Genomic DNA, 27351 nt, shown 5'->3' with positions numbered 1-27351 from the left:
AATGAAAACATTTTTCACGCAAATTTCAGGTTATAATTTTGATACTTTCTTTGGAATAATACTAGCCAGGCTTCTTCAGTAGGTTTCTCAGTTTAATGGTTTTAATAGAGTAAATCTTTCTTAAGTGAGCATCTAAAACAAGACACTTACATTCATATTGAACCACCAGATCAGGCAAACATAGTATCAGGAATAGCTCATAGCATCATGTACAGTTCCCCAAAAAACAGATTGTTTTAAAGTTACCTGGATGCAAGTTCTGGGCACAGACCTCTCTACGTCCACTGAGTAAAATTTACCCTACAGCAAAAAGGTTTACTGCGTTTTCAGCAGCACATATATTTGATTGTTTGGAAGAGCAAGTTTTATCCGTATATTTTGAAAGCTGCGAGCATTTATTTGTATTTCATTTCAATAATAAAATAAAGGCTGCCTACGCGGATCAAAACAGTCTGGAGAAAGTAGGAAAATTCTGCACTTCCACCTTAATAACTGTTCCTGTACCAAAATCCTGACACAATCCTTGCTGTGTAGCATTTACCAAACGCCTGCAGAGGCAGTGCCCCTCTGCTCCCTCTGGAATGAAGTACATCCCTGCAGCTGAACCACCGATGCGGCATCTGAGAAGCACACGTAAACCAATACACCACACTTCTTGTCATGAAGTGGAGCAGTGGGATATAACGTACAGTCCTGCGGGAACGTTAAAAATGACAGTTTTAGGAACCATGAGCGGTTCCTCTTGCTTTGTTATCCCCTACTTACGTGCCGACCTGCTGAAGGCTGCCTGTGGCCACCCAGGTCCCCTCACTGACTCATGCAGCCTGGCGGCAGGCAGTTTATCACGCGACACTTTTTGTCCACCACAATGAGTTATGCAATGTTACCTCAGTGACGGTTGTTCCCCAATAGAATATGCTGTATACTTACTCAGGCCTGGATTTATGGTCTCTGAAGTAGAGCCCAACATATATTACTGGGGAATGACATCTCGTCACATCGTAATAGTCTCATGATGAAACATTCATGTGTGACATTTCGCACAACAAAATCTCCTCCTGGAGGAAATGATGAATAGTCCCTGATGGGATAAAACCACAGCAGAGTTGCCAGAAAGCTCCAGAAAGAAATACTATTTTGTCCCACTGGAAGCTTTCAGATACTCCAAGATAGCTGCTCAAGGACATGCACTCACTTTTCTAGCAGTGCCACAGAAAGAAAGACCTTGACCATGAGTGGTAGCTTATTGCCCAACTGCTTGTGTCTGGTTTCATCTGTTTGTGCCTCAATTTCTATCTGACCTTGAGATACGTACATCCTCCTAGTTTCCTCTGAAGGTATCGTTCCAAGCTCAGAACAACCACAACCACTCCTAGTGTTTTCCTAGGGGGATCCTGTCAGTGCTGTTCCTGGACCTATGTCTTCAAAGGAACTCATTACATGCAGAAAGACCTTACTTAGCCCCCACTGTCCCAAAAGTCAAATCGTTCACTATTTTCTCTTCTGTCTCAGTATGTCCTATCCTATTCTCCACTTACTTTCTACTAACACATTTTCTGGAAGACCCTACATTTTCTTCTTTCTGTTACATCTTGAAGTTATTCTAAGAGAAGAGGACATGGGAGAGGGGCATGCTGCCGATTTATCATATTAGCACTGTTTTTCATACACTTTATTTCACTCATCACAGTTCGAAATCTTCAGAACAGCACTGCTAAGAATTTTGGGAAGTCAGATACCTACAGGTATCTGAAGCAAAGTCTGAAATTGTCAACTTCCCACATGCCTAAGCACAGTATGCAAAAGCAGAAACATCTATGTAGGTTCAAGGTAATGTATCTAGGCTGCCTAAAAAAAAGTTCAGGAATCCCTGCCAGCAGCCCACAGGAATGCTCTGAGTTTATCTTTAATGGGCAGGTCACTCAGACAACATACTGTTAGGGTGCTGAGGGCACCGATTGGACTTACTGGCCCTGAACAGCCTGGGGTCTCCACCAACATGGCTGCCCATGGGCCGAGGAGCCCCATTTCAACCCAGGTCTGGGCACACAGATCTGACCTGGGCCTCGCAGTCAGAGTGCTTGCTTCCAGTCTCCTGGATGGACCTCAGACCTATTCTGTAGGTAGCCCATGTCCTGGATGGACCCTGTGTAGGTAGATGTTTTAGCCTTGTCTTCTGTGTGGATTGGACTCACGTTGCGGCTTGTCCTCATGGATCCACCAGCCCTTGCTGCACCCTGACACGTACCCCCTAAGCAGAAGTCTTCCAGCCTGAGCAAGGACCACAGCACAGACCTTCTCCTGGTTCTGCACATCCCTACTCACACCATGAGGAAACAAGGCTCTGGAAGAACCTAACATCCTCATCACCATCAAAATCAGGTTCAAACACCTGAAAATGAGCATCTTACTGTTGACACTTTTTCATGTCAGACAGAAATAAATACAATTCTTAATATTCTTCTTGTTCAGGATGGATAAAAGAGCCCACTCTAAATTGTACTAAATATAGAATGATGTACAGGAATCAACCCACCTTCAGGGAATGTGAAAGACTTTTCTTCAACAGAAAACAGGTAGAAATGTTGCTCTCCTAGACCTCTCCCCCCAGATGGGATCCAAAAGATGGCAAAATGGCAGACCCATGGATAATTCAGAGAAGGAAATTCGACATGGGTAGCAAATTCGCTTAGATAAAATTGGCTGAGTCCACTTATTTTGTAAAAGAGAATGTGAAATGAGAATGTATATCTGAAAAAATCCATGAACAGATTTTGACTAAATTTACGTTAACTTTATTTTGCTTTCTATAATAACAGCCCTGTTTAACATTTTCAGAAAAACTGCTATAAAAATGTGTTGTGATGCCTAATCATGAAGATTATAAAAATTAATTGCATATAAGCATTCATTCCAGAAATTGTGCCCTGTCACCTCAAAGACTCTGTATGGATTTAGAAATCTTCCAGTCAGGAAATAAGCAAAACAAGGTTTCTTAAAATTAAATACCAAGGCTGAATATCACAGCACAAGTAGCTGCTATTTAAATCAAGTGGTGTCAAAATTCATGGACTGAACCATGTTCACATAGAATCACCAATAATTCACAAATCACACACTAGTGCGTGGTCACGGACTGTTGACAAATAGGATAAAAGGTTAGGTTAATTTAAATCACTGACCATGCTGGGACTGCAGGATTGGACACACACAGTATAGTAAATTAAAGTCATTTGCTGTGATTAATCACAAATACTTGAAAAATACATAGCTAAGGATCCTCATGTGGCTTACATTCCTTGTTGAAGAAGCTCATTTTGCAAACTTGTTCATAAAGCTATGATTTTTAGTTAGTCTGGTGAAGGGAAGAGAGGACTGAGACACAGAGACTGCAGGAATAAAACCAGGACTCACTTGCTGGTAATCATGGCTTAGACTAGGTGCTGGCAGAGACTGAGATGAAACTCAAGAAATGAATGAAATTGAAAAGAACAGAAAGGGAAGGGTGAAGGCAGGTTGGAGGGCATGTGGCAAAAGGGACCAGGACCAAAAGAAGAGATGGCATATCTGCAAACACAGCTGCAGGTACTGAGACAGAGTCCCCGATCCTGGACTCCAGATCCTCCTCTGCTGTCAGCAACTCTTGGAGAAAACTTGTGTTGCTTGCATTCTCTGGTTCCCAGGGCATATAGCATCCATCCACTGTCACTGGTAACAGCCTCAAATCAGAAACCAGAGGTGCGTACAGAAGATCTACAAAACCAGCCTATATGATACACCTGTTTCTCAGCATACACTGAGCAGGCAATTTCACCTTCAGGCCTACACACCTGCTGAGGAGATGTGGGGCAGTCAAGTTACTGACTACCATTATGAGAGGCTGCAATGCACATTTCCTCCAGTAACTCTCTATTTATGCTTATACAGTCCTTGAAGAGGACTGTGATACCTCCCAATTGCCCATCTTGCCGAGGACTCAGTCCCACAAACACCAGAGACATGCAGAAGCTGCAGAAGCTGCCACCACAAGAAACATTCTTGTCCTCTCTTGTCCCCTGACCCCACGTACTGTACCTCTCCGCTGTAGTTAATGCATGTATGCAGCTAAGCAATAAACAAGCAGGAAAACACATCTTTTTATTAAGGTGCCTGCAGTTTAACACAGATCTGTTTCCCAATAATCTTCCCTGCCTGGCCTGACAAACTAAAGACAAAACTATGTGAAACTCCAGCCTCATCACACAATACCAAACCTTTCAAATGGACCTCACCCAGTGTCGTTGTGGTGCTGCCTCTCTCACAGCCCAAGCAATCTAAGGCCTTCCTCATGCCAGCACAGTTTCTCCTTGGTGCCCCTCAGTGAGCCCTGTCAAAGTAATAATCTGGTAGAAAAATATCCCAGAAAACAAGAGAGTATATTTTCATTTTGGTTTAATGCCCTAAGCAGGCTCACCCAGGAGTTGAACAAGTTCCAGCACTGACGTGGAGGAGACAGGATCACGGGATGGGGTTTGAGTGCAAAGAAAGTAGAAACAGCAACAGCTTTATCCACCATATAACCACAGCCCATGTGCAAGGGATGGGGCTACATTATGAATGAACCAGGTAATACTGAAGAAGACTTCTGACTGAAAGATGTTGCTTCAGTTCTGAAGGGATGGGGCTATGTCCCTGGCCTTGCCACATATTCTTACTGTGGTGCTAGACAAGTCCCATAAGTGGACTTTTCCCACAACAACCAGCTTCCCCTCTTCTGAGAACACCCACTATGTGAGTCTGATCCTTGTGTCTGGTATGCTGGGGTACTCCGTGAAGTAGGTGGGAGAGGCAACTTAGAAAGCAAGGTCTGAGGGGGTTTTGAATTGCTCCCCCAAAATAATGGATACCTTTGAATCGGACGTCAGTGCACCTCTGCTCCCTGTCTGCAAAATGGAAACAGTGACAGACTATACAAAGAGGATGATGCCAAAATACAGTAACAAGTGCCAGTGAAGCAGTCAGACCCTGTAGTTGTGAACACTGGGAAGGAAACCTTGGGAACAAAATCTGTCTTCAGAAGGTTTTAGTTGCATGTGATAGACTGGATCTACTTGCTGTACAACAGAGAAGAAACACTGTGAGCAGAAACTCAGCACGGTCCCTTCTGTGCACTGACACATGACCAAGAATACTGTGTGTTATCAGCAGAGATTGTATCTTAATGCTTATGCAAACAGAGGCTGAATTGAGGTTGCAGAAGCTGCTTAATTCTCACATTTCCTAACTCCAGAGGGCTCGATGTCACCGGCTTTCTAATGTTCATTTCAAGCCACCTGTGCTCAGTGCAAGCCATTTGTGTGTGATACACCCTTGGTTTGACAGACAGCTGACTCCTTCTGTATCCTGCAGCTGCTCCAGCTTTTCTGGATACCCACCTAATGCCTACCTAGTTCACAGCAAGAGTTGCAGGAGCCCTCCTCCTCCTGTCACATTTCTTTCTTGCCTCCCTTCAGGCCGGTAGTTGTATGCTATGCCACTAGATGGTGTGCACTGTTCTCGCCTTCCCCCTCCCCCTGGGAAAGCATTTCCATCATATTTTGGCTTTAGGTTTCACAGCCAACCAAAAACAAAGAGGTGAAACACAGCACACAAAAAAAAGACATAGCCAGCTTCCTCCCAAGCAGTTAACTTCTGTTTGTTCCTCGTGTTCATTGTGAAAGGGAAGAAATCAAATTGAGTACAGACAAAAAAAAAAAAAACAAAAACAAAAACAAATGCTTTGCGCATCGATCCTGATAGATGCTGAGCCCTTCCACTGCCACTGGCTGCAATGGGCACTGGGAGTGCTCAGCAGCACTCAGGCTTTGGCACAGTTATCAGTCATACCTGCTTTGCCTCGTCTTGTCTCAGCTCCCCGAACCCAGACTGCATGAGAATCAGTCAGCGATTTCTCTGGCAGTCCACACACATCTGCTTTTCTACTCCACACACCAGTCCCAGTGAAATATAGCAGGCACAGTTCCCTTCCCCGCCAATACACCGCCAAATCTCTCTCCCTCTCTCTCTCTTTTAATAATGATCTGGAAGCCGGGTAAAACAACATGCTTGCTTTTGACAAAGAGGGTGCTTCCTCATTGTAAGAGTAAGAAGGGGAAAGAGGCTGTAAAGGAGATCGTGAGACAAAAAAAAGTAACCTGCTGAATTGCTGGGGGAAAAACAAAACAAAACAAAACAAACAAAAAAACCAACACACAAAACCCACCCCTCTAAGACAGTCACTCCTTTCCAAATGAAACATGGAGCTGTCCTGAAGGTTAATCCCAAACTGGATTGCATAAAGGTAGCCATATTACACCTATCTTCTCATCTCCCTTAAGAACATTTCTGCTACAGCACTCAAAAGCTGAAGTGTGCCTGTTCCATAAGGAATGTGGAAAAGGAATGGTATTTTCTTGTGTACGCACTGAAAATGCAGGTATCCTGGATCTCACATCCAGCACCATATCCCAGACCAGCCCTCCAAGCTCCTGCAGACTCCTCTTCTGCATGGTCAAGAGACATGTTCAAGAGGAACAAAAAGCTACGATTATTTTTAACCAGTCTTTTCTTTTTCTTCCTCTTCCCACTCAGCAGAGGAAGGCTACATGTACCAGAGGGCAGCTGCTGGGGGTTTCTACCACACAGCTGCAGTAGGGACGGGGGTAAGCACACCCTCGGTTCTTCTCTTTACCCCAGTGGTAGGATAACTTGCATTTTTCATCCTGGCACAGGTGGCCCTGTGCTGTCCCAGATCCATGCTAGTGTCTCAAAGCAATCTTTAAAGAGCCACACAAAGGTGTACACCCAGGTAGCAACACAGCACTTTAAGAGCAGGATTGCACTGTAGCCGTGTTCTGGGATATGCACATGAGCAGATTTGTGCTGTCCAACAGCATGTCCTCTTCCACATGCCCTGCAGGTAAAAACTCAACTCAAGCTTCATCCCTGATGAACTTGGATTTTTACAAAGAGGAACAGATGAAAAATTGGGCAGAAGAAGAACCACAAAGGAAATATAATAAAAAAGTGCGCTTGAATTCTTTTATTTCAATTTGTTGCAAAAACACTGACAAAACGCACGTGCATCATTATCAGATATTAAAGCAGACTGACCCTGAGAAGTCTGCAGTTTTCCCATGAATTACTAAAACCAGGATATAATCCCAAATACTGTGCATTTGGGATTATATGTTCACATGGCCATTGGTCCGTATCTGGCTAAAATAAATATTTTTACAAGAATTAGGTTACCACTGATACAAATGGTTTTGATTCATCTTACAGAGTATAACAAGATGATCAGTGCAACTGCTTTGGTTTAGCATAATGCTTGTGAAAGTCAGCATTTACCAGCTGAACTGCAGTAATTGCTTCTAGACTCTAACAATTAGAAAAAGACACTAGCTTAAACTACCTTAAAGCTCTGATTAGATTGTTTAAAAGAGCACATTTTACCTTACATTTGTAACCACCTAGGAGCATGAGTACTAACAGGCATTGTGGCTCAACTAGTGGCTGCTACCTTGAAGAAAAATAGGTGAGATGGATCTCCTGCAATCCTTTGACGATAATACAATTACAAAGGATTTAGACTCAGAAAAAATCCACAGATAACAAACACGCAGTAATAGCAAATAGTCTGAAAATGAGCTAGTGAAATCAGCCTATTCCTCATGCCTGTGTACAGCATTTCTACAATGCAAAACCACCGGAATTTTACACTAAAATATCCCAAGAAACAATTACAAAATATGTGAGCAATTACAAAAGCCCATCTGGGACACTTGCTGACATCAATGTCACTGAAAGTTCAAAAATACATTTATTCCTATTGCGTTACCTAGGGTGTATACAGGTTTGATAAACATGATTAATATGCATTTTTTGCAAAAAATTTGTCTTCAAATCACATCACAAATCTTGTGGGCTTAATTATTTGCTCTTTACTCTATGGTACAAGTGCTGATAACTCAGAACATTTTCAAAAATTACAATCCAGACCACTAAATGCAGGACACTACAGATGCTTGATACCCCTTCAATTTACTTTCAATTTACTTTTAATTTTCAACCATAAGATCAAAGCCTCCCATTTCAAAAACAATCAGTTGAATTGCAAAGCTTTGTCTTAATACACTAAATGTGCAAGATCAGAGATAAAACTGTTGGCAATGCTGCTAATTTAACTCAGCTGCAACTTCCTTTAAATAATCAGAATTAGGCTCTCTGGCTTTATTTAGACTCATGACAAAGGGCAGTATTATTGTTGCTCTGTGAGGGGATGCTCCCAGGGTAGAACTGTGAGTACTGAAATTGTTACGGTATAGCTTATCTGAAGAAATTCCGTGTGACTGACTTAGCTCTAACCAGCATACTCCCAGGTTCTTCTTTGTTTTAAGGTCCCAGTTAGTCCAGGTCCCAAGTTTAATTAATAGAGGCTGTGTCCACAGGTGGCAGAAAACAACATGCTACAAAGGCATACAGAAACAATCAACAGATGGGCAAATCAAGTACTTCTTTCTAGATTTTTAGTATCTGTCTGGGGGTTGCTCCAGAGGATGATTACAAGTCATCAGGTATTTTTCATTCACAGACTTCACTCAGCAGTATGAATTTGGTGCATACAGTTTACTTTTCTTACCTCTGGAAGCTCAGGCTCTCTTGTGCTTGTGCTTTTTTCACTTGCATGTTATTTTTGTACCAGTCTATACTGCCTATCCTGAGTAATTCCAGCTGGGGACTCAGAAGGAGACTCTGGGATCTGCCCTCCTTGGGGCATGAAATCAGCCAAGGACTAGTATCATGCCTCTACATTTGATGGAGGTTCCTTGTACCCAGAAATACTATCAAGAAACCTTTCAGTGCTTTGGTGCTACCTTTACAGCCTTCTTTCTGCAAAGAGGAAGAGACTTTCTGCACCTGTACCAGTAATGGGGTCCCAGGCAAGCCACAGGCACAGGAGCACCCATGGACAACTGCAGGACGCTGCTCCTTCCTCGCTGCCACCAGCCTCCCACAGAGCATCCTTTTCTGAGCCTTCTCATGAGTGCCAAGGAGGAATTCATAGCACTGGGAAGTGCATTTTGTGTAGTGCAAAAAGGTAGTTAGTGATTTCAGAAGGAGAGACAAATAACCATGGTGCTATATGTTTAAATGGCCAGCCCTGAATGTGTTTGTGTGTTTTTTTTTTTTTTTTTTTTTTTACTTTTTGGTCAAAATCAATAGAAGCAGATAGATCAATTGAAGTTTTCTGTATAAAAATGTTTTCGCATGAAACAGCAAGTTTAGCATTATTCAAACAAATTATTCTGTTATTTAAGGATGTATCTTCATTTCTATTGAACGCTGCTGTTTTGTGCCTGTGTAAAACTAGAGTTCTAGTCTCTAAGGAACCAGTTATTTTCTCTGAGCACAATGAATTGTTTTCTAATATTAAAAATTTCAAATGAAAGCCCTCAAGTGGCTGCAACTGCTTAAGGAAGGCACTAGTGGTGTTTTACCTGGGGGGAAACCCTTTCCATGGCAGCCCTTCCTCTGTGAGAAGAGGCCAGGCTGATAAAAATGAAGCAGTTGGGGTGAAGCTGAATCTTTCCTCCAGGAGAAGGGCTTTATTGCTCTTGTAAATCTTTGCAGTTAAGAAAAATCAAACTTCCAAGTGCTTTAAATGATTATTTCCCTGTGTGTGCGCTGGAGACTGCCCATGAGTTGGTAGGATAACAGTGGCTCTAAATTTGCTGTGTGAAACTGGCTCTGGTGCAGAAAGCCCCTGAAACAAGACCTAAGCTGGAGGCTTGAGCACTATATAAACCCTTATAGGGCACGCCTCTGCCCTGGATATGTCCTTCTTTCTTGGAGCTGAAGTTACTGGGAGCCAGTAAATGCACAGCCAATCCCAGCAGCTGTGATTCTGCTGAATAAAACTGAGTTGAAATGAGCTTGTGCAGACATCAGTGGTCCTTCAGCTGAGAGATGAGGGCTGCACAGGGACCGGCCAGAAGGCTGGGCTGTGGACACAGCTCTGTACTCCTGTCTGCCACAGCTCTTAAAACAATATTAGTCTTCTGGAGATAGTAGATAGATAATCTCTGTCCTATGATAATGCGCAGTCGTATAGAGATGTTTACAGTCGGTACTTAGTAAAGTACTTAAGCATGTATTTAAACACACTGCTGAACATCAGTGTGATTAATACTTTGCTGAATTAGAGATATTACACGAATACATTTTTCTGCTGTTGTAATTTTTCATTATATACGCTTATAAGCTGGTCATAAGGATTTTCTTTCAGTTTTGCATCTGGCAAATGAGTTAATTTGGGAGTCAAATTGTGCCTTAGTTATGCCTGCACAATGCCCTTCACATGCATGAGGGCAGAAAACTGCTCCATGACGTTTAATTGGACTTTTCTGTTACTCTTTAACAATTCATCTAGGAAAAAAAATCTGGTTCTTTCTCATCTGGCAACTGTTTGACATTCCTTTCATGTTACTGCAATAATCAGAAAAGTATATCTTACATATGGTGCATATTCTGTTAAGGCCATGCATATATAGCAGCTATAATTCCTGACCAGTAAGCAAGCAGCTGCTGATGACTAAAGATCAGACCCCTATGCTTGGTTCTTATGTGTGCAAAACTGGGGGGAGAAAGGTGGCTAGTACATCACTTATCATGGTAATTTAATTAAAATCTATTTTAAAAATTTCTATTTTAACGATTGTATTTCTTCTATTTTAACAATTTCTATTAACATCATTTGCCGAGGCTCCCCAGGTGAAAGTGAAGAGCTCAAGTGCAGCTCTTCCTGACTTTGTCCTTTCCTGCTTAACCCAAGGAAGAGCATTTACCATCTCCTAGTTTCAACTTTTCGAGTCTAACCTTCTGTGTTTTTTGGTTTAAGTAGAAACTGAAAGCACTGGCCTACCCATTTGCATTAAGATGCTGGTTATTGTCATCACTGCAAAACAGTTGCTTCAGTCACATTTATGTAGCTTTCACACACAAGAAAACAGGCTTGATTTAATCGTGTAAGCTCCTGGCACACACCACCCCATGGCCAAGGCCACCCCATGTTGGACTTTTCCACTTGCCTCCCTAAGTAGGCTGCGTGCCCACACTCTCGTTACACAATGTACTGCATTCAACACCCTGCCTTGGTGCCCAATAAATAGATACCTCTCTGGGAGACTGTGGCATTACCCTCCCACCCTGTGTCACACACACTGACTTAAAATGTCTCCTAAAAGCATTGAAATGTCCTAGGGCAGCCCTGGAGGAGACCCAGGCAGAGGGTGGGTGTGAGCACCTCCAACAGCAGAGCCCCAGGCCCAAGGTCCCAAGCCAAGGCCCCTGAGAAGTCAACCCAGTGATTCTTCAGGTCAGCTCTTGAGGGGACTGAAGCCACAACAAACTTTATTATTTCTATTTATTTATTATTATTATTATTTTTTACACCTGGGGGTGATCTATTCACTAGCAGATGGGGCGCAGCTATGGGGCAATGTAGGGTAGCTCACCCTACACCTGTCCTTGTTGCTCCTGCTCTGCTCAGTGCATACTGGAGGGCATCACTTGTCTAGGTAGTCAGGAAGGCATATTTTAAAAACATTAATTAATTTTCCCCAGACGATTGAGGCCAAGCCAGGATTTGCACCTTTCCCAGTGCTCAGTCTGGTTTTAAGCAATGGGATTTCCACCATTTCCCGTGGGGGATTATTCCACAACCTAATAGATCTCAATGTCAGGAAGTTTTTTCCTGATACTCAGCCATAATTCATATCCATGAATTATGAGCTACTGTCGACATCACACCCATTGAGGCATTCCTAGAGCCTGCTTCATTTAAAATTATATGCTCTAGTTATGCAGGGTTTCTGTGTACTAGGGCAAAATGCTTTTTCTGCAGGTTAATTCATTACTATTCAATTTGTTAACACTTTTTTGCTCAGTGTGAACAGTCATTTTGCAGTTGCGTACCCTATAGTAGCACAATATCCATTTGAGAATAGAATCACAATATATAAATATGACAAAACAACATACCAAAATCCATCCCTGTAAAGACATATTAGTCTATTCCTGCAGATACTTACTCCAGCATTCAGTTAAATGAAAGCAGTAGCTCATACAACACCTGGTAAGCGACAGAAAGCTTAGAAAAAAAACCCTCTCAAGTCCATAATGAATTTTATTTCTGTCCTTAACAGAGGGAACAGGAGGGTAGGGAAGCAAGTTGGGAAGGGAGGAGGGATGAGGAAGGGAAGGAAGAAAGGAACTTAATCCAGCTGTGAAAAAAAAAAGAGGAAAATTGAAAAGAGATTGACTTCCTACAAACAGTAAGCCACCTCAATGCAACTGAGACGTACAACAGTGAAAACAATAAAGTTGAGGATGCAAAATGTGTACCTCTTCCCATTAATAGCAATTATGAAACTGAAAAAGCTAAGGCAGGTTGCTGAAATCTGTATTGCAGAAAACTGTATACAAAACTTCTTGGAAGGACTCTGCCTTTTCTGTTAGGAACATTTGAAAGGAGAAAATTTGCAAAGCATACATCTATTTCTCAAAAAGTCGGAGGATTTCTATGAGAATTGTTTATGATTACATTTTGCCCAGCAAGTGGTGCTTTTGCCATCCTGTTTGCAACCCATTTGTACATAAATAAAATGTCACATTAGATACCAGAAAAGGGATTGCTTTCTAAAGTAAGCAAATAGGAACACACCAGAGTTCATTTTCATTTCCATACATGCCTAGCTCCCATTAATGCTACATAAATCCCAGTGCAACTAGATGAGAATAAACTCATAAATTTTACCTGAAATCATCTAAGAAACAGAAAGCCATGTTTGCAGTGAGCTCTGAATTCACACAATGCCACACAATTTTGCATGGTAGCTGTTCCAAGTATTTCATTTTTTAGAGACAGTGGCCAAATAGCTTTAAGGGACATACACAGAGCTGGTGAGAACATTTTTGGTGATATTTCCTTACACTACAGATGATGTGACTTTACTGAAATCTGTATATAGCCAAATGGGGCACTTTCTTTGGTCAGAGGACAGGACAACATAGCTTCCAGTCTCTACTCTACCTGGACCATGGCATGTGCATCTATAGCAGACACAACACATCCACAGGCTAAGATAACTTGAAATGCTGCAGATCCTTTAGGACTGCATTAAGCCCAGGTAACCATGCTGTGCTACCCACTGGTACCCACTGGTTTACTGGTAAAGGCACGGTAATTTGTTATTTGTATCTGTGTTTCTGGTCTACAGCTAGTTTTGCACAAATCGTGGTCAAAGCTCTCTCTGGTGGGGCTGTGAAATACCCATTGGGACATATTTGAGGGACTCAAGTTTAAAAAATTGTTCCATCCTGGGCAAAGTAGGAAGTTGAACCTCAGTTGGCTGCCTCTTCCCAGCCCCACAAGAAGTGTTGATATGAGACAGGATATTCTGATACAATTCTGGTTTTGCAAATAAATAAATAAAGGAAGGAATTTGTTTTCATTTTGCTTTGGAGCTCGTCGTAGAAGTTGCTGCAAAATGGAACTGTCATCCTCAAGCCATCTGGAAAGATGAGTAACTCAAGTTGAAAGATGAGGTAGAAAAAGGTAAGTTCTGTGATCCAGGAGGAAGGTTGTGAGTCAAAGGTTTTGATTTACTTGCAAGGATACAGCAGGGAGCAGCATCTCCACGTATCAGCAGCTTTCTTTGTAAGACATCTCCACAGAAGCTTGACATCAGCATCTACTGTGGAAACGGCACAGATCATTTGATAATTCATGTTGTCTTACACCTGTCACCTTCTAACTTGGAGACACACACCTCATCTCTGCACTGTCTCAATCTCCTGCCTAAGGATGTTTTGGAACATGTGGAACAGGGTTGTGTCCTGTTCTTCTGTCCCAGTCAGGTTTTCAACCACAAATGGTCCTTGCTTAGCACAAGCAGGGAACAGGACATTCAGGTAACAGTTTGGGACGCTACCTGAAAGTAACTGCTGGTGGAGTTTCTGAGGATGAAGATGAGTAGATTTGGGCATGCTTGTGTATACAAAAGAAAACAAAACATCTTGAAAGGCATCTTTGTGTATGCAAAAGAAAATGAACAATTTCATACATCCACGTTTCCAGAAAGGTGGGTGTTCAGAAATCTGTAATAGAGTGCAGAAGGCAGCCAACAGAAGCTGAAAGACTGTTGAGATCTTTAGCACAAACAGACTTAATCTGGTCTAAATAAGATTTAATAATCTTAATAAGACTAGCTGTTTCAAAGATATCATGTAGAAAAATATAAAGTGACTAGGAATATAGGAAGAGAAAGCTAGCCACTACCTATGATGCACCACACTTATAAACAAGGGGGGGATATGCAGAATAATATGCTTTATGAATAAGCAGAAAGACTCAATTGAAATTTCATAAAAAATTGTGAATAATTTATATTAGCCCTTCATTCCCTGAGGGTTTCAGCTGAAAGAAGGCAAAATGAAGTTAACAGATTGCTTGGTCAAGCCAAGCACAGAAAACGGAAGTTATCACAAGATACACAGTCAAAAAACACCTGTGTAAAAGCAGAAGCTAACAACATTGTAATGAAAAAGAAAAATACACAGAAAAAGGGTTAACATTTCTTGAAAGTTATGTCAAATAACTTGCACAAGAAAATAATATTTAACAAATGCAGCATTCATTGTGAGAACATGCTACATTTTCACTCATTCTTAAAGCTCTGTCTTGCTCTTAGATACGCAGGCATGCATCATTAATGGCACTTGCATGGTTGAATTCCCATGCATCATCCTCAGAACAGGAATTGCGGCTAACCTCTACTATGTCACATACAAAATATATTCTTTACTAAATTTTTGCTCGCCACTATGCTCTCATACTTCTCTGTATGTGAAGATCATGTATCTTATTGGCAGTGTGTCTGATCACTTTGAATAAATCTCCTAAATCCAGCCTTAATGTTGGATAGTTGTACCAGTCAGTCAACATTGTGACCTTATTTCCTGTTAACTTTTTAAATGGGGATAAATATAGGGACGTAAAATACCAATAGAATTTATGTTTAAAATTATCTTTTAATGCAATACGTGCATCTAAAAAGTAGAATAAATATGAGCATGTGCATATGTGTATATGTACTTGCACAGCTTCTACACATACCTGCCACGTTTATTAAATCTGTCTAGTAGATAATATCAAGACTTCTTCTGCCTTAGTAATATGCTAATGCTTGCTCAAGCTTTTCAATGCAGTGCTGAAACCATCCTTGACACAGCACTAAAGGAGAAGCTGCAGCATTCCAGACTGCTGGATAAATGGAGTAAGAGGGAGGAAATTTATTAGGGCTGCCAAGAACTGTTCATCAAGACACATTTTTGATTAACATAAGTGTGTACTATTTTCACAGGTGACAAAAGAGGGTGAAGAGATTATAACTGGCATATGTCAAGAGATTTAACCAGTCCATCTGACTCAACTCACTTTTTGCAAATACCACTTCTTTTACTCAGTTTGCCTATTGATTAGAGACAAATTGAAGGAGGGAACTCCTGCTTCTAACACACTAACCTTCTTTTAAAAAGTAAAACCTCTACAGTGGATGAATTTCGTACTTAAAAGGATTAAACATTTCCAAAGCCAAAATATATGCTAGGCATCTAGCGGTACATAAACTAACATTTATGCTTTTGAAAATGTCTCCCAAGAACCTCTGATGTATGCATATAAATCATACTGTCTGTCTTGTAGTATTTTCTTGTAGTATCTGTCTTGTGGTATTTTCTTCAAAAAGAAGGGAAAACTGGTTTAAAGCACTCAAACACAGGAAGGACCAAGGAACTCTTTGTGATGCCAAAGCCGTTTCAGGAAAACAGCGGAGCAAAGGTTTTGTTATGAACATGCCCAGGAAGGACAGGGCACCATTCTGCATAGGAATGGCTGACACAACCAGGTGTTACAGAATTGCCAGAGGAAGCAGGAAAGAAGAAAACACCACCTATCCCTGCAGAAATGGTGTGGGCTGGGAAGGGGGTGACCCAGGTTCTCTGATGTTATGACATGAAGCAAAACAGCATACCATTTAACCTTTCTATCATTTGACTTCTCTGTAAGTAGAATGTGTAAAAAATAATGCTTGTGCAGCTCTGAAAGGTTTTGTAGAACCACCAGCACATGTAAGTTCTGATTGACATTCAAAATGTTGTTACTGAAGATGGAGGACTGTCGTCCACAAGGTTGCACTGTCACAGAACACATTCAAGGGAAATTTGGAAAGTCGAAATGACAGAAGTAAAAATAATGTGCCTGAAATAATGTGCCTGACTGCCTGAAGTGGGGACTGCCTCGTATGAAAATGGAAACACAGCTAACCTGGGGAAGGAAGATGGACCACCTTTGTGAGGGCATCATGCATGAAAAGGTTACTGGCTACTTGTTACAATCAGTCGGAGGAAGACCAGCAACTGACAACACCTTGATGTGCCAACCACTCTGTGGTTGCTGCTGGCATGGAGAAAGGTGGAGAAGGAAATTGAAGTGCCTGATTAACTGTTTGTCCTTACACATTGACCAAACACAGCATACTGAAACAGACCTAGTAAAGAGCAGGGAGTTCACAAAATTCAAGATGATTAAAATAAGATTACAGGATAACTAGGAAAGGAGGTAACCAGAAGTGAGTGCTGGTTATTTTGACAAAACTTTTAAGTTTGGTGACCTTCAAGACATTTCCCCGTCATTCCTAACCAAATATATCACCTATGTTATACTTCTCATTAGACAATGACATTGGCTTTTACATTGGTTTAAAATCCAAATCTAATGCAATACCTAAGCGTGAATACATTATTGCCTATAAATGTATTTTGATGTTTATTGTATCCTCTTCATGGTTTACACAGATGATGTGGTTATATCTAGGGAGGTTAAGGAATGTTACAATTAGCATCTTCTTAAAAAACAAAGTACTGATATGGAAGAAAGAACTGCTGCAGCTTCACATGATGAACATGCCGTGTAAGAGCTCAGTAACATTTCCAAGTATTTTACCCCTTTGTGCTTTAGATAGAAGAAAAGTTCTGCATTGAGAGGAAGATTCACTATATACCTAGAAATCTGTAAGAGACAATTTTTCTCCTACTTAACACCTATAGTCAGACAGATGGATACATTGTGATGGAAAAAAAATACCAAAAAGGAAAAGGAAAAAAAAAAAACAACAACCTCCAAATAAAACAATGACTGCATCATTTTTATTTATTTCTTTCATTCTCTGTTCAGGTAGCAAGAAATTTAATTCCAGTTGGATCAGTCTCTTGTGATATTTTTTTCTTTCATTTAATATATTTTTAAATGCTCAGAGGCATTATGACAGAAAAGCATGTATTTTTTGCCCTGGTTTATACCCATCATCTTTACCATTACAACAAGACAAAAGCATTAAAGTAAAATTAATCATGTCAGAAGATTTTAGCAAAAAACAAGTGAGACCATGCATAAAGCATCGCTTTGTCTAGTGTGAAGTCACGCTCTGATTAAAAACATATAATGAAAGTGAAAGTAATACATCATTGCCTTAGCAGTAGGGTTTTTGGGAGAGCTATGCAATTCTGAGCACAAAAAATCTTTATAGGCTCTGAATTTCGAAACTTGCAAAGATTACAGAATAATTCTAACAAACAGAACATTGTTTCACTTCTTTAAAGTTTAATTAATCTTAAACGTTGTAAGTAAAGCAAACAACCAAAGGAGCTCCATGATTAAACAAGGACTCCTGGCAGAACCGTAACTCAAAATTAAAAGAGAAGTAGCAATAGCTGGTTCTGGCCAGGGAGGGATGAGGTTGTGACATGGAGACACCCCAGCTGTTCCAAATATAGTAAGTAGTTTTGAGGACTGCAAAACATCATGGAATAATGAAAATCCCTTAACAGAGCAGAACTTTCACTGTTAATACAGCCCCATCAACTTCAGTTTGTGTCACTGCCAGTAGCATCCTGGTGCTGTTATGTGACATAGGTAGCACCCAGTTAAAAAATGAACTGGGGCTTGTGTATGTGTAAGCAAGACTGAAAAGAAATCACGCAGTAAAGAGCTGCTCACTCTACTTGGCCATAGAGTCTATAAAATTCTCTACTTTGCTCAGGCATGACTGTGCAGTAAGAAATGTTTCAACTTGTACAGCCATGTGCACCTTATGAATCTTAGGTTAGGACTGTGACCCCATCAAATAAAATTAGGCTTGTGAAATGCCACTTGCTTTCTCTCTCTCTCTCTTTTTTTTTTCTTCTTTATTCTGTCTCTATCCTTTGTTGCCAACATTGAAAAAATAACTCCATGAGAAACACCAGACAGGAAAAATACACAGGAATACTAGACTGTGAAAAATCTACTGATCCCTTGAGCCATAGCATTCTTGCCTATAGATGATGACATTAAAAAATTGGAAATGGGTGCGCGCTTCCCCTCCTCTTCTGGATCTATGAACAAGGCAAGTTGTTTTCCTGATTCCTTTAGAATTACGCCCATTAGTATTGATGCGTTTGGTGCTTTGGGTAGCCAGGCAGAGAGAGGTGGGCAGTATCCTCTGCCAATAGATCTAGTCTCGCAGTGGGAACAAAATGAGATTGCCACTCTGCTGAGCTGTCATACTCAATAGCTTGTGCTGTTCCACCTGTAATCGCCTTCACGGCTCCGAGTACAGAGCCATGGCTTACATGGAGGCAGTAGCTCTGGTGGCTGATGTTCTCGTGTTCCCTGTGCATCGCACAAGGCAAGGCACAGAGCCCTAAGCAAATGAGCCACTCTCATTTCAACAGCCACCATCCACATGGAGAAGAAAGGAAAAAAACACAGCAGGCAAGCAGCTCCCTTTCACATTAGTTTGCAGTTCCTGATGAGTAACTTCTGGAGCTCCTCTCAGTGGAGAGTGATGAGAGGAGACCGAATCTCTTCCTCAGTGGCTCTGCTGCTGCACCCAGGACGAAGCCTGTGAGCTTCTTTCCCACTTTCACTGTCCCTAAAGGCCACTGGCACAAAGAGCAGAACATAAGTAATGCTGATGGAAGAGGAAACGTTTGCTCGTACATGAGGAAATGAAATACACCTCAGGTGATAATGAGATACAAACACCCTGCTGTACCAGACTACAAGAACTTCTTTTCATCACAGAGCCTCACGAGCAGGATGTGGTTTCTACATGGCTTTCCCTGTTCACCAGGAGGAAACTCCTCACTTACCCTGATGAGTGGGGAGTGATCTGCAACCTCAGGACCAACAGCAATGCCTAAACAAGTGAAAAAGAAAGAAACAAACAAAAAACCCTTTCCTTCCCTCACTGCTGACTGTAGGATAGAATAGGATAAAGACAAACAAATCAATTTCCAAAACTGTTGACTGGGACAGAGCTAACAGTAAAAGGATAAAGGGTGGACATTAATGTACTTCTTCAAAATTACATCAAACCCAAAGATAGCATAATGTCCCCAAATTCCCACATATCAACTAAATGTCATAGTACGTAGATTTAATACCAAGAGTGCACTATACTGTTACCATGGTATACTGTGACTAGGTTCTAGTCTTCCCTAAAACAGCTCAATCACAGTTCATATCTTTAAGTCCAAGCACTCTTACACTACAGAGTCATTCAATGTCTTATGGAAAGGACAGGACAGAAGTTCTATGCCAACTTGTCCCCGTTTCCCATCCTCCTTTATGGTAAGTTAGAAAATAAAGCAGGAGAATACAAAATCTCCATACTTGAAACTCTTAATTCATCTTAAAAAAAATAATTATTGCTACTATTTGGCAAATATTAATATTTTCCAGAAAATCATGCTTGTTAACACTGAGTCTTTTTCAGTGTGAAAACAAATGCATTCTCCTCAGTGTATCTACAAGACTAGCCCAGGCAAATAGGGCATCCCTTCCCAGATTTGTTTTTGGTAAAAACATAATTGTTTGTGTCACCAAAGGGCTGTGTATTTGACAGTCATTGTGTTGGCCAATACTGAGACAGATCCGGGGCTGAGCAACAAGTGCTTGAACATGAGCTTGAACACGAACTGTAACAGATGCAATACCTTTTAATAACAGCACAGAAAGGAGCGTACAAAAACCAAGATGGAAAGAGAATTGTTGTTTACTATCTGTTACAGTAAACTAGAAAAGACTGCATTATTTTGATAGAATTATATAAAATGGTTCACAAACACCTTTTAACACTTATAACAATAAATGGTTGTGTTATTCAAATACAATGAATTCAATGAATTCTTGAAACTTGAATTCTGTGAATTCAAGTCAGTATTTTTAAGCACAACATTTAGGTATCACGTTTCCAGGTAGGTTTTTCCACAGTTTTGGAGACAGCATCACATTGTAAGTAACCAAGAACTGAATAAAGTTATTTCTTACAAAATCTTACATATCTATAGATATCTAATTCAGAATAAAGTTATTTCTTTAATTCAGTGGAGGGTTCAGGTCTTGAAGCAAGAGTTGCATTTCTCTTGCCTATCAGGGTGAACCACTGGATTAGACACAACAAATTCAAAACTACAAAACACTTTGGTCCTACATAATATCACTCATTTTTCACTGACCATTTTTAGAATTTTCTTACAGTAGTGTACATAGGTAAGCATCCTATTTCATGATTCTGAAAAATGTGAAGTGTAGCATATCCCACAGTATAGATGCTATAGACTTCTCTAATAGTTCATACAACCTTTTATAATTGCCATTCTTACATTATACCCTCAACTATTAATCCAGGCATCTATATCAAAGAGGTCTTTATGTTGAAGCATTTTGAGAAAGGCTCCTAAATTTTCTGTGGGAGAAGGCAATTTGCGGAGGCATTATTGCAAGTCCTGCATCACACCGATCTTTCTTAATTCTTTTTCATCCTAACCTGTGCATATAATATAAAGGTGGATGTATCCAGTTAAGAGGTTTAAGATAAGTGATGAAGAACAGAATTCTGTAAAAGGTATTTTATTGGGGAAAAAAAAGGAGGTCTATCAGAAAAAACAGGTTTTACCAGTTGTCCAGTTTTAGAAGTATGGCTTTGATTTATGGATCAAAATTGTTCATTTATTATTTTATCTATACTGCTTTGGGCAATTTTGACAGTTAAAATTTAGTTTTATTGACCAATGCAGCCAGTTTAGCCACAAGGGGACTAATGCACACATAGCCTGCTGCACTCAAGAAGCGATGATTTGATTCCATGGCCAAGTTAGACTGGGAATCACAACCAACAAAACACTAAGTTCCAAATCTCAATGCTCGAGGCAAAATACTTGCTCTAAAACACAACCAACCTTTAAAAGAAGGTGGGAAGGAATTTTGTGATAAAAACCTCCATGCACTGTTTCCTGTAGCTGACATATTCCACCAATGTTTCTGTCAGCAGTGGATTCAGAGCAGTAGAGAAGAAACCTTTCTTTAATGACTGTGGACAACAGATAAAGCTGGAATAAGGAAATGAAGATGCAGAGGAGAACTGAAGATGTGCTCTAGTATGATGGCTTACCACAGATCTGACAGAGAAAACGGTCCAAGAATCGTCTTTTTTTTTTTTTTCCTAAACTAGATTTTATTCACATATACATAAATATGCATGTATTCATGTTGCAGGATGAAAGACTTACAAGTTTACTTAAAAAACTTACTGGAATGATTTTAAGCCAATGTTAATTTAGGCCTATCCTATTATAAAATTAGCATCTTCTGCAATCTCAATTTATTGCTCCATTGTGAAGCCCCTTGTGATACATAAACAAATCTCTGAAGAGAAACAAATCAATAAAGTGTCTAATTTGATTAACCATGTTTTTAAATTCATCAAGACAACTGCACAAAAATAAACCACTTACTTGTCAGTATTTTCCACGTCTTCTTTTCATCATCATAATACTGAACCAAATTGCTGGGTAGCCGGTCAGGTCCGGGAGGCAATCCTCCAACCAATAACAGCATTTTCTTATTGGAACGAATTCTTCACCCAAAACAAGAGGAAAGATGAACAACCGCATTACTGAAGAGTATTTTTAGTGGCAACAAAATCATAACCATCAAAAGAATGTTCACTGCTTGCAGTTTCCTATTTCATTTTTTGTGTTTCTTTCCCCAATCGTATCTTAACAATTTTTTGAACCAAGCAGAAAAATGATCAGAAAAGCTGCATATCTCTCTACTCACGGAATAATAAGCTTCCTTTATGCAATTTGTTAGAGGTTCATTCTAGAACGACCTTTTTCTTATATTATCCCTTTAAATCATCACTCTTTACAGCTGAATACACATGAAATGCTCTGGAGTTGTACTAAGGTTAAGCATTAAAGTTGCATGTCAAAAATCGTATTAGTCAAAATCATTATTATAAGCCATTCTACACTCAAAGAACCTTGAAAAAATTAAGGTTATGCAGAGAGTTTGTGAGCCAACTCTTTAATCACACGCTGAACTTCGGATACGTAGTTTAGCACAATTAGCAGCACTGGGCTAACAGTTACGGGTTAAATGCTCCTTACAAGCACTTTTGTTTGTTCAATTTAGTCCAGGCTCTTGCTTTCCCTCTCCCCCACCTCTCCCCCCCTTCCCCATGCTCTCCCCCTGTGCACCACTGGCTATAGCAACACCAATTGGTAAAAATGAGACTGTGATGTTGTTGTGAGCCTCCCCAGAGTGGAGCCCTGCCAATGCTTGCCACTGATCCAGCGGCATGAACCTGCTCAACTGTGCAAAGTCACTCTAATTCCCTCCCTCTGTTTTTCTACCTTCTCCCCCAGGGGGCAACCACTGAAAGGAGTGACTACCCACCCATCAAGAGCTGGCAATTCGCTGCTATTAACCGTGACCGTGATTCCCAATCTGCCTGGCAGTTCTTAAGAACAGGACTGCAATGTCTCATATGCAGTAAAAGCGGTTATCTGCACCCTGGCCTCCAACACTCTACCTGATGAATGTGCGATTTCTTTGCAACATTAAGGGATTGAGCACAATTGGAAGCAAAAAGGGGAGGGCAGGCCCAGACCCCCGGATGAGTCCCGGTGCTTTAATAGTCACTTCACATACAATTGAACTTTCATCAGTAATACTGAGCTTGAGAGTGGTAACACTGAAATAAAGGTGTAGGCTCAAAGTGTTCCTGCTGTGTAGGAAGGTGTTGTAGCCTGGAAAATTTGCACCACTACAAATGAACGTGCAGGAGGACCGTGCACTTGGTGGAAAGCACCCTTGCCAAACACCAACATTTTTCCAGTCAGAGCAACATCACCGCAGTGATCTATACCTCAGTGTGTAGGAAACCTGCCTGGTCAAAGAAGGCTGGAGAAGGCCACTGAGCAAAGCCATGAGCACAGCCTTGCGTGGTGCTCGGGCACTGCAGTCTCAGCAGTGCACTCGGGAGAGGATGCTCAGCCACCGAGACATACCAGCGGCTCAGCGCCACTTACTGCTGAGAAAGAGCACCAGCGACAGACTAATCCATGTCTGTACCAGCACTGAAATGAACTGAGTTGTGCTTTAGAGGCACGCAGCCACACAAAATGACCTTAATTCAGGAAGGGAGCACGCAGCTTGGATATCTGACCCAGACGATGCTGAGGAATGAAACCTTTCAAATGGCTCTGCAAAGGACAGAGACAGACTGCAGCTCCATCTATCACAAGGATGGCCAGGGAATTCTCTGGCAGATGGCCTTATTTGTTTTTAAATGAATTTAGGGCTTACAGAAGGTCCCGAACTGACAGCGGGGGAAGCGGAGGCCCTCACGTGGTGGGCAGGTGTCACACCGTACGGGCCGTGGCACTGCAGCGCTCTCCAGTGCTGTCCCCACACCTCGCCCCTGGCTTGCAGGGAGCCCCTGCAGCCCTTCAGCCTTCCCGACAAGCCAGCCTCTGACCTCGGTACTAAAGCTGCTACTTGCTGTCAGATGATGACTGTTACCTGCCCACCAGACTATGTCTGGGTATGGGATCGGGAGCTGTCTCGCGATCGCTGTCAGCACGGACTCAACGCGCTGAGACCAAGCTCTGGGGAAAGCTTTCACAAACACTGCCAGCCTCTTGAAACGTTCAATCTCCTCAGTAAAGTTTTTAATGAGAGAGCATTTGATAAAAACTACGCAACACAGGAGCATGATAAACTATTTTTGGTACGAGTTAGGGATGGCTGCACATGTAACAAGTGGCGGAGCAAACCAGGGCCATAACTCAGTTATGCATGGCCATCCCTAACGATAGAGAATAAATTGTTTATTCCAACCCCCTTGTGTTGTACGTTATATCACAATCAACTCCCTGCGTATTGTAAAATCCAGAATGCCCTTGCAAGGTTTACTTGATAAAGGAGTTTATTTTGATTTTCATCTTTCATCTGTGAAACTCCCTTCTAACTCCAAAGCACTGTGAAAAACCAATGAATGGCCAAGGCTCAATAGTTAAGGTGAAGAATGAAATGTCAGATGTAACTCTGAGTTTCCAGACTTTGGCAGCTGCAACTATCCTTAACATTACTTTCTCAGCTAAACAATCTGAGAAATCTGCTATGCCCTGAGAAGGATTGGCACTGCTATATGGGAACGTTTAGAAATACTTAATATTTTTAAATATTTATTGTGGGAAGTAGCATGAACAGAAGTCCTTAATTAAAGTTTGATATGAAATTAATGGCTAGCATAGTCTCTACCAAAAGCACCGGGAATTCTCACATTATGAACCAGAGCTGAGTTGTCTCACTCAGAAACGTACAGCATCTAGCTAATCTCTATCGAGAGCTCTTCCAGTGAGCCACGTAAAGATAATACAGTGACAAGCTATGCATGTTTTAAATTGATGCATTTCCTTGGAGCCAATTCTGCTTTTTAAGTTTTGATGTGAATGCCTACACTTTAGGTTTTGAAATAAAAATTTCTCTAAAAATTTCTCTATTACGTTGCATTATGTCTGTGTTTGATAACACACTGAGCAGTCCTGTTAAATCTTAGTATACATCTTAACACACATATTAAAATATGAAAGGCATGGAAATGATCACTGCTCATATGCAGAAGCCTTTTCCAAACATTAATTAAAAATGTAATTCAGTGAAACAGTAAGATAAACGCAGAACTAAAAAATACGTGTAAGATAAAGTTTCTCCCCTTCTTGCATTATTACATATTTGCTGTTTGGATACCTCGATATTGCCCTGTCAAACACTTGGTGTTTTATCTGAAACACTCTCTTTTGATAGTCCTTACTTCACAATGTAATATACAGCTTGGTCACATACTGTGGTTCACGGTGTCCCTAGCAAGGCTATTATGATCATCTTGTGTTTAATTAACAGTAGCAGGTTTCAGTCAGGGAAGGCTAAAATAATGTTAACCATGAACATGCAGGCTGATGACACACAAAAAGCTGAGAAACACTTAATCGGTATCTTAACCCAAAAGTATTTCTTCTACCAAGAATGCAAAACTCTGGTTCTCGTTGGGGTACCTACACGTTATTATTCTGCACACACTTTGCAGGTTTTGTTCTGCAAAGATTTTAGAACACTTAATTCACCTTAATTAAGTTTCTGGGTACCCCATGTGGTGTGAAATTTGTCTACTTACAAGGCTGTAAAACAAAATATATTTTAAAGTCAACATTTTCCAACTTGTATGGTTTCATTAAAGCACACAAACCTAGGAATTTAACTCAGGTAAGTGACTTTGCTGTCAGAGATGTTGAATACCCATCAACCTACCTAAATGCTGCTGATTTCCAAGGTCACAGGAGATGTGCATCAGCTCTAAAATTCAGGTCACTTATTCTACAGTCTAAACTAACTGCAAATACACTGGACAAAACGCTGAGCCCAAGGGAATTTATCATCTTATGAAGAATCGGTAGAGAAGACAGTGACAGATCTCAATAATCCTGACAGCCTTGTCCACCCAAAGCTCTTTTGCAACCTTGATAGCTTCATGTTAATGGAAAACGCATTAATGGGAAATATTCTTCTTGTACATTGTTTTTCTTTATTAGCATATCCATCAATCTTGCACTGCTGGGTTTTCCTCATCTAGGGCACTTAGTTGAAGTTCATTCTGCAAAGGCAGGCAACAAAACAAGCCCCACCCATGACAGCTTTGCTCCAGATTCTTTGAATTTTTTAAACCATACAGTAAAGCTCCCCTTTCTGCATTGCTGCCTGCACAGAGAACAGAACGCAAGAGAAGAAAATGTGGTTCTTCATTCCTTCTGTGTAGTGCTACACTAAAAAAAAAAAGCGTCTTAGACATGAAGGTGATACTGGTAATCCATGAAAAATATGAAGACTATTCGAAGTCTACTTTCCTCTTAACTCGAGACTACAAACACCTGGACCATTCATGCTCTTTGAATATAGGCTGCCACCATGGCTTGAGCCAGGTGACTCTTAGGACCAGGAAATTCACATACATGGGTTGCCTTGCTCCTGCTTGAGCTCTGATCTTTTACGCAGCAGAGCCAAACCAAATTGTAGATGTTTTCTCATTAAACAGGGGCTCGAGTGCAACTGCCAAAAGACCAGCTCACATTCCGCAAGAATGGGTGGTGAATTTAAAGCACGCCCACAAATCTTAACAGGCCAAAGGATTTGAGAAACTGGAGGATAACACATTGTGATACTGTCAAAACAAATAGCAAGAACCTTAGGAAAACTGGTCTGTGTTAGTTTGCAGAGACAAAGTATATGTTTGGAAACCAACCTCAACATAACAAACAGGTAAATAAGCAGTCCCAATTAGCATTTCAGTTACCAACCTTTTCTGTGTTAACACTAAAGGCTTAATTTAACCTTCAGAAACCAGGATGGTCCTCTGCAAATTTTTTCTTCCAAAAAGGCCTCTGAAGGAGTTTTGTGTCCAACAAAAACATAATGGAAAGGCCAGTCGCTGTCTGCAAATCTGAACTGATGATGCAGACATGCATTTGCCCGTGACTGAGGAAACTGTTTTGCCATCACAGAACATGTTATGAGATCTTTAGCAATTATCTTCCTCACTCCTGGGTAGGCATTTCAGTACAACAACAGCATCTTATGAAAACAGCTTCTTTCAATGGATTTTGGCTTCCGCAGTTGACTGCAAAGATAGCCATGATTAGCAACACATGTTTAATAGACAGAAAATATCATTATCCAGGAGTTTAACTATGAACTTGATGAAAACTGTAAGACACAATGTAAGCTTTATTTTGGACAGAGAAATTTTGTGATTTTTTTTTTTTAGCACGTCTATGAATTAATGAACATTGCAACCTATAGGTGAGTAGGCCTCCAGAATCTTTTCC

General features: G+C 40.9%; 1 protein-coding gene across 6 annotated transcripts in view; it reads right to left on the bottom strand.

Moving 5' to 3' along the window:
• KLHL14 (kelch like family member 14) overlaps positions 1-27351 on the bottom strand; it is a 64387-nt gene that overhangs the window by 24263 nt on the left and 12773 nt on the right. For 3 of the 6 annotated variants that reach the window (XM_068671782.1, XM_068671780.1, XM_068671781.1), the window contains exon 3: positions 21919-22040. In XM_068671782.1, the coding sequence (XP_068527883.1) occupies positions 21919-22040 (122 nt within the window). Of the gene's footprint in view, positions 1-13542; positions 13776-17328; positions 19063-19135; positions 19320-21918; positions 22041-27351 lie in introns of those variants that run through there. The other 3 variants (XM_068671786.1, XM_068671785.1, XM_068671783.1) reach the window with 3 other exon arrangements.

The sequence above is a fragment of the Anas acuta genome, chromosome 2 (genome assembly GCF_963932015.1).
Source record: "Anas acuta chromosome 2, bAnaAcu1.1, whole genome shotgun sequence".
Taxonomy (NCBI): Eukaryota; Metazoa; Chordata; class Aves; order Anseriformes; family Anatidae; genus Anas; species Anas acuta.
The sequence above is the reverse complement of the archived record's forward strand: the minus strand, read 5'-3'. Positions and strand labels throughout refer to the sequence as shown.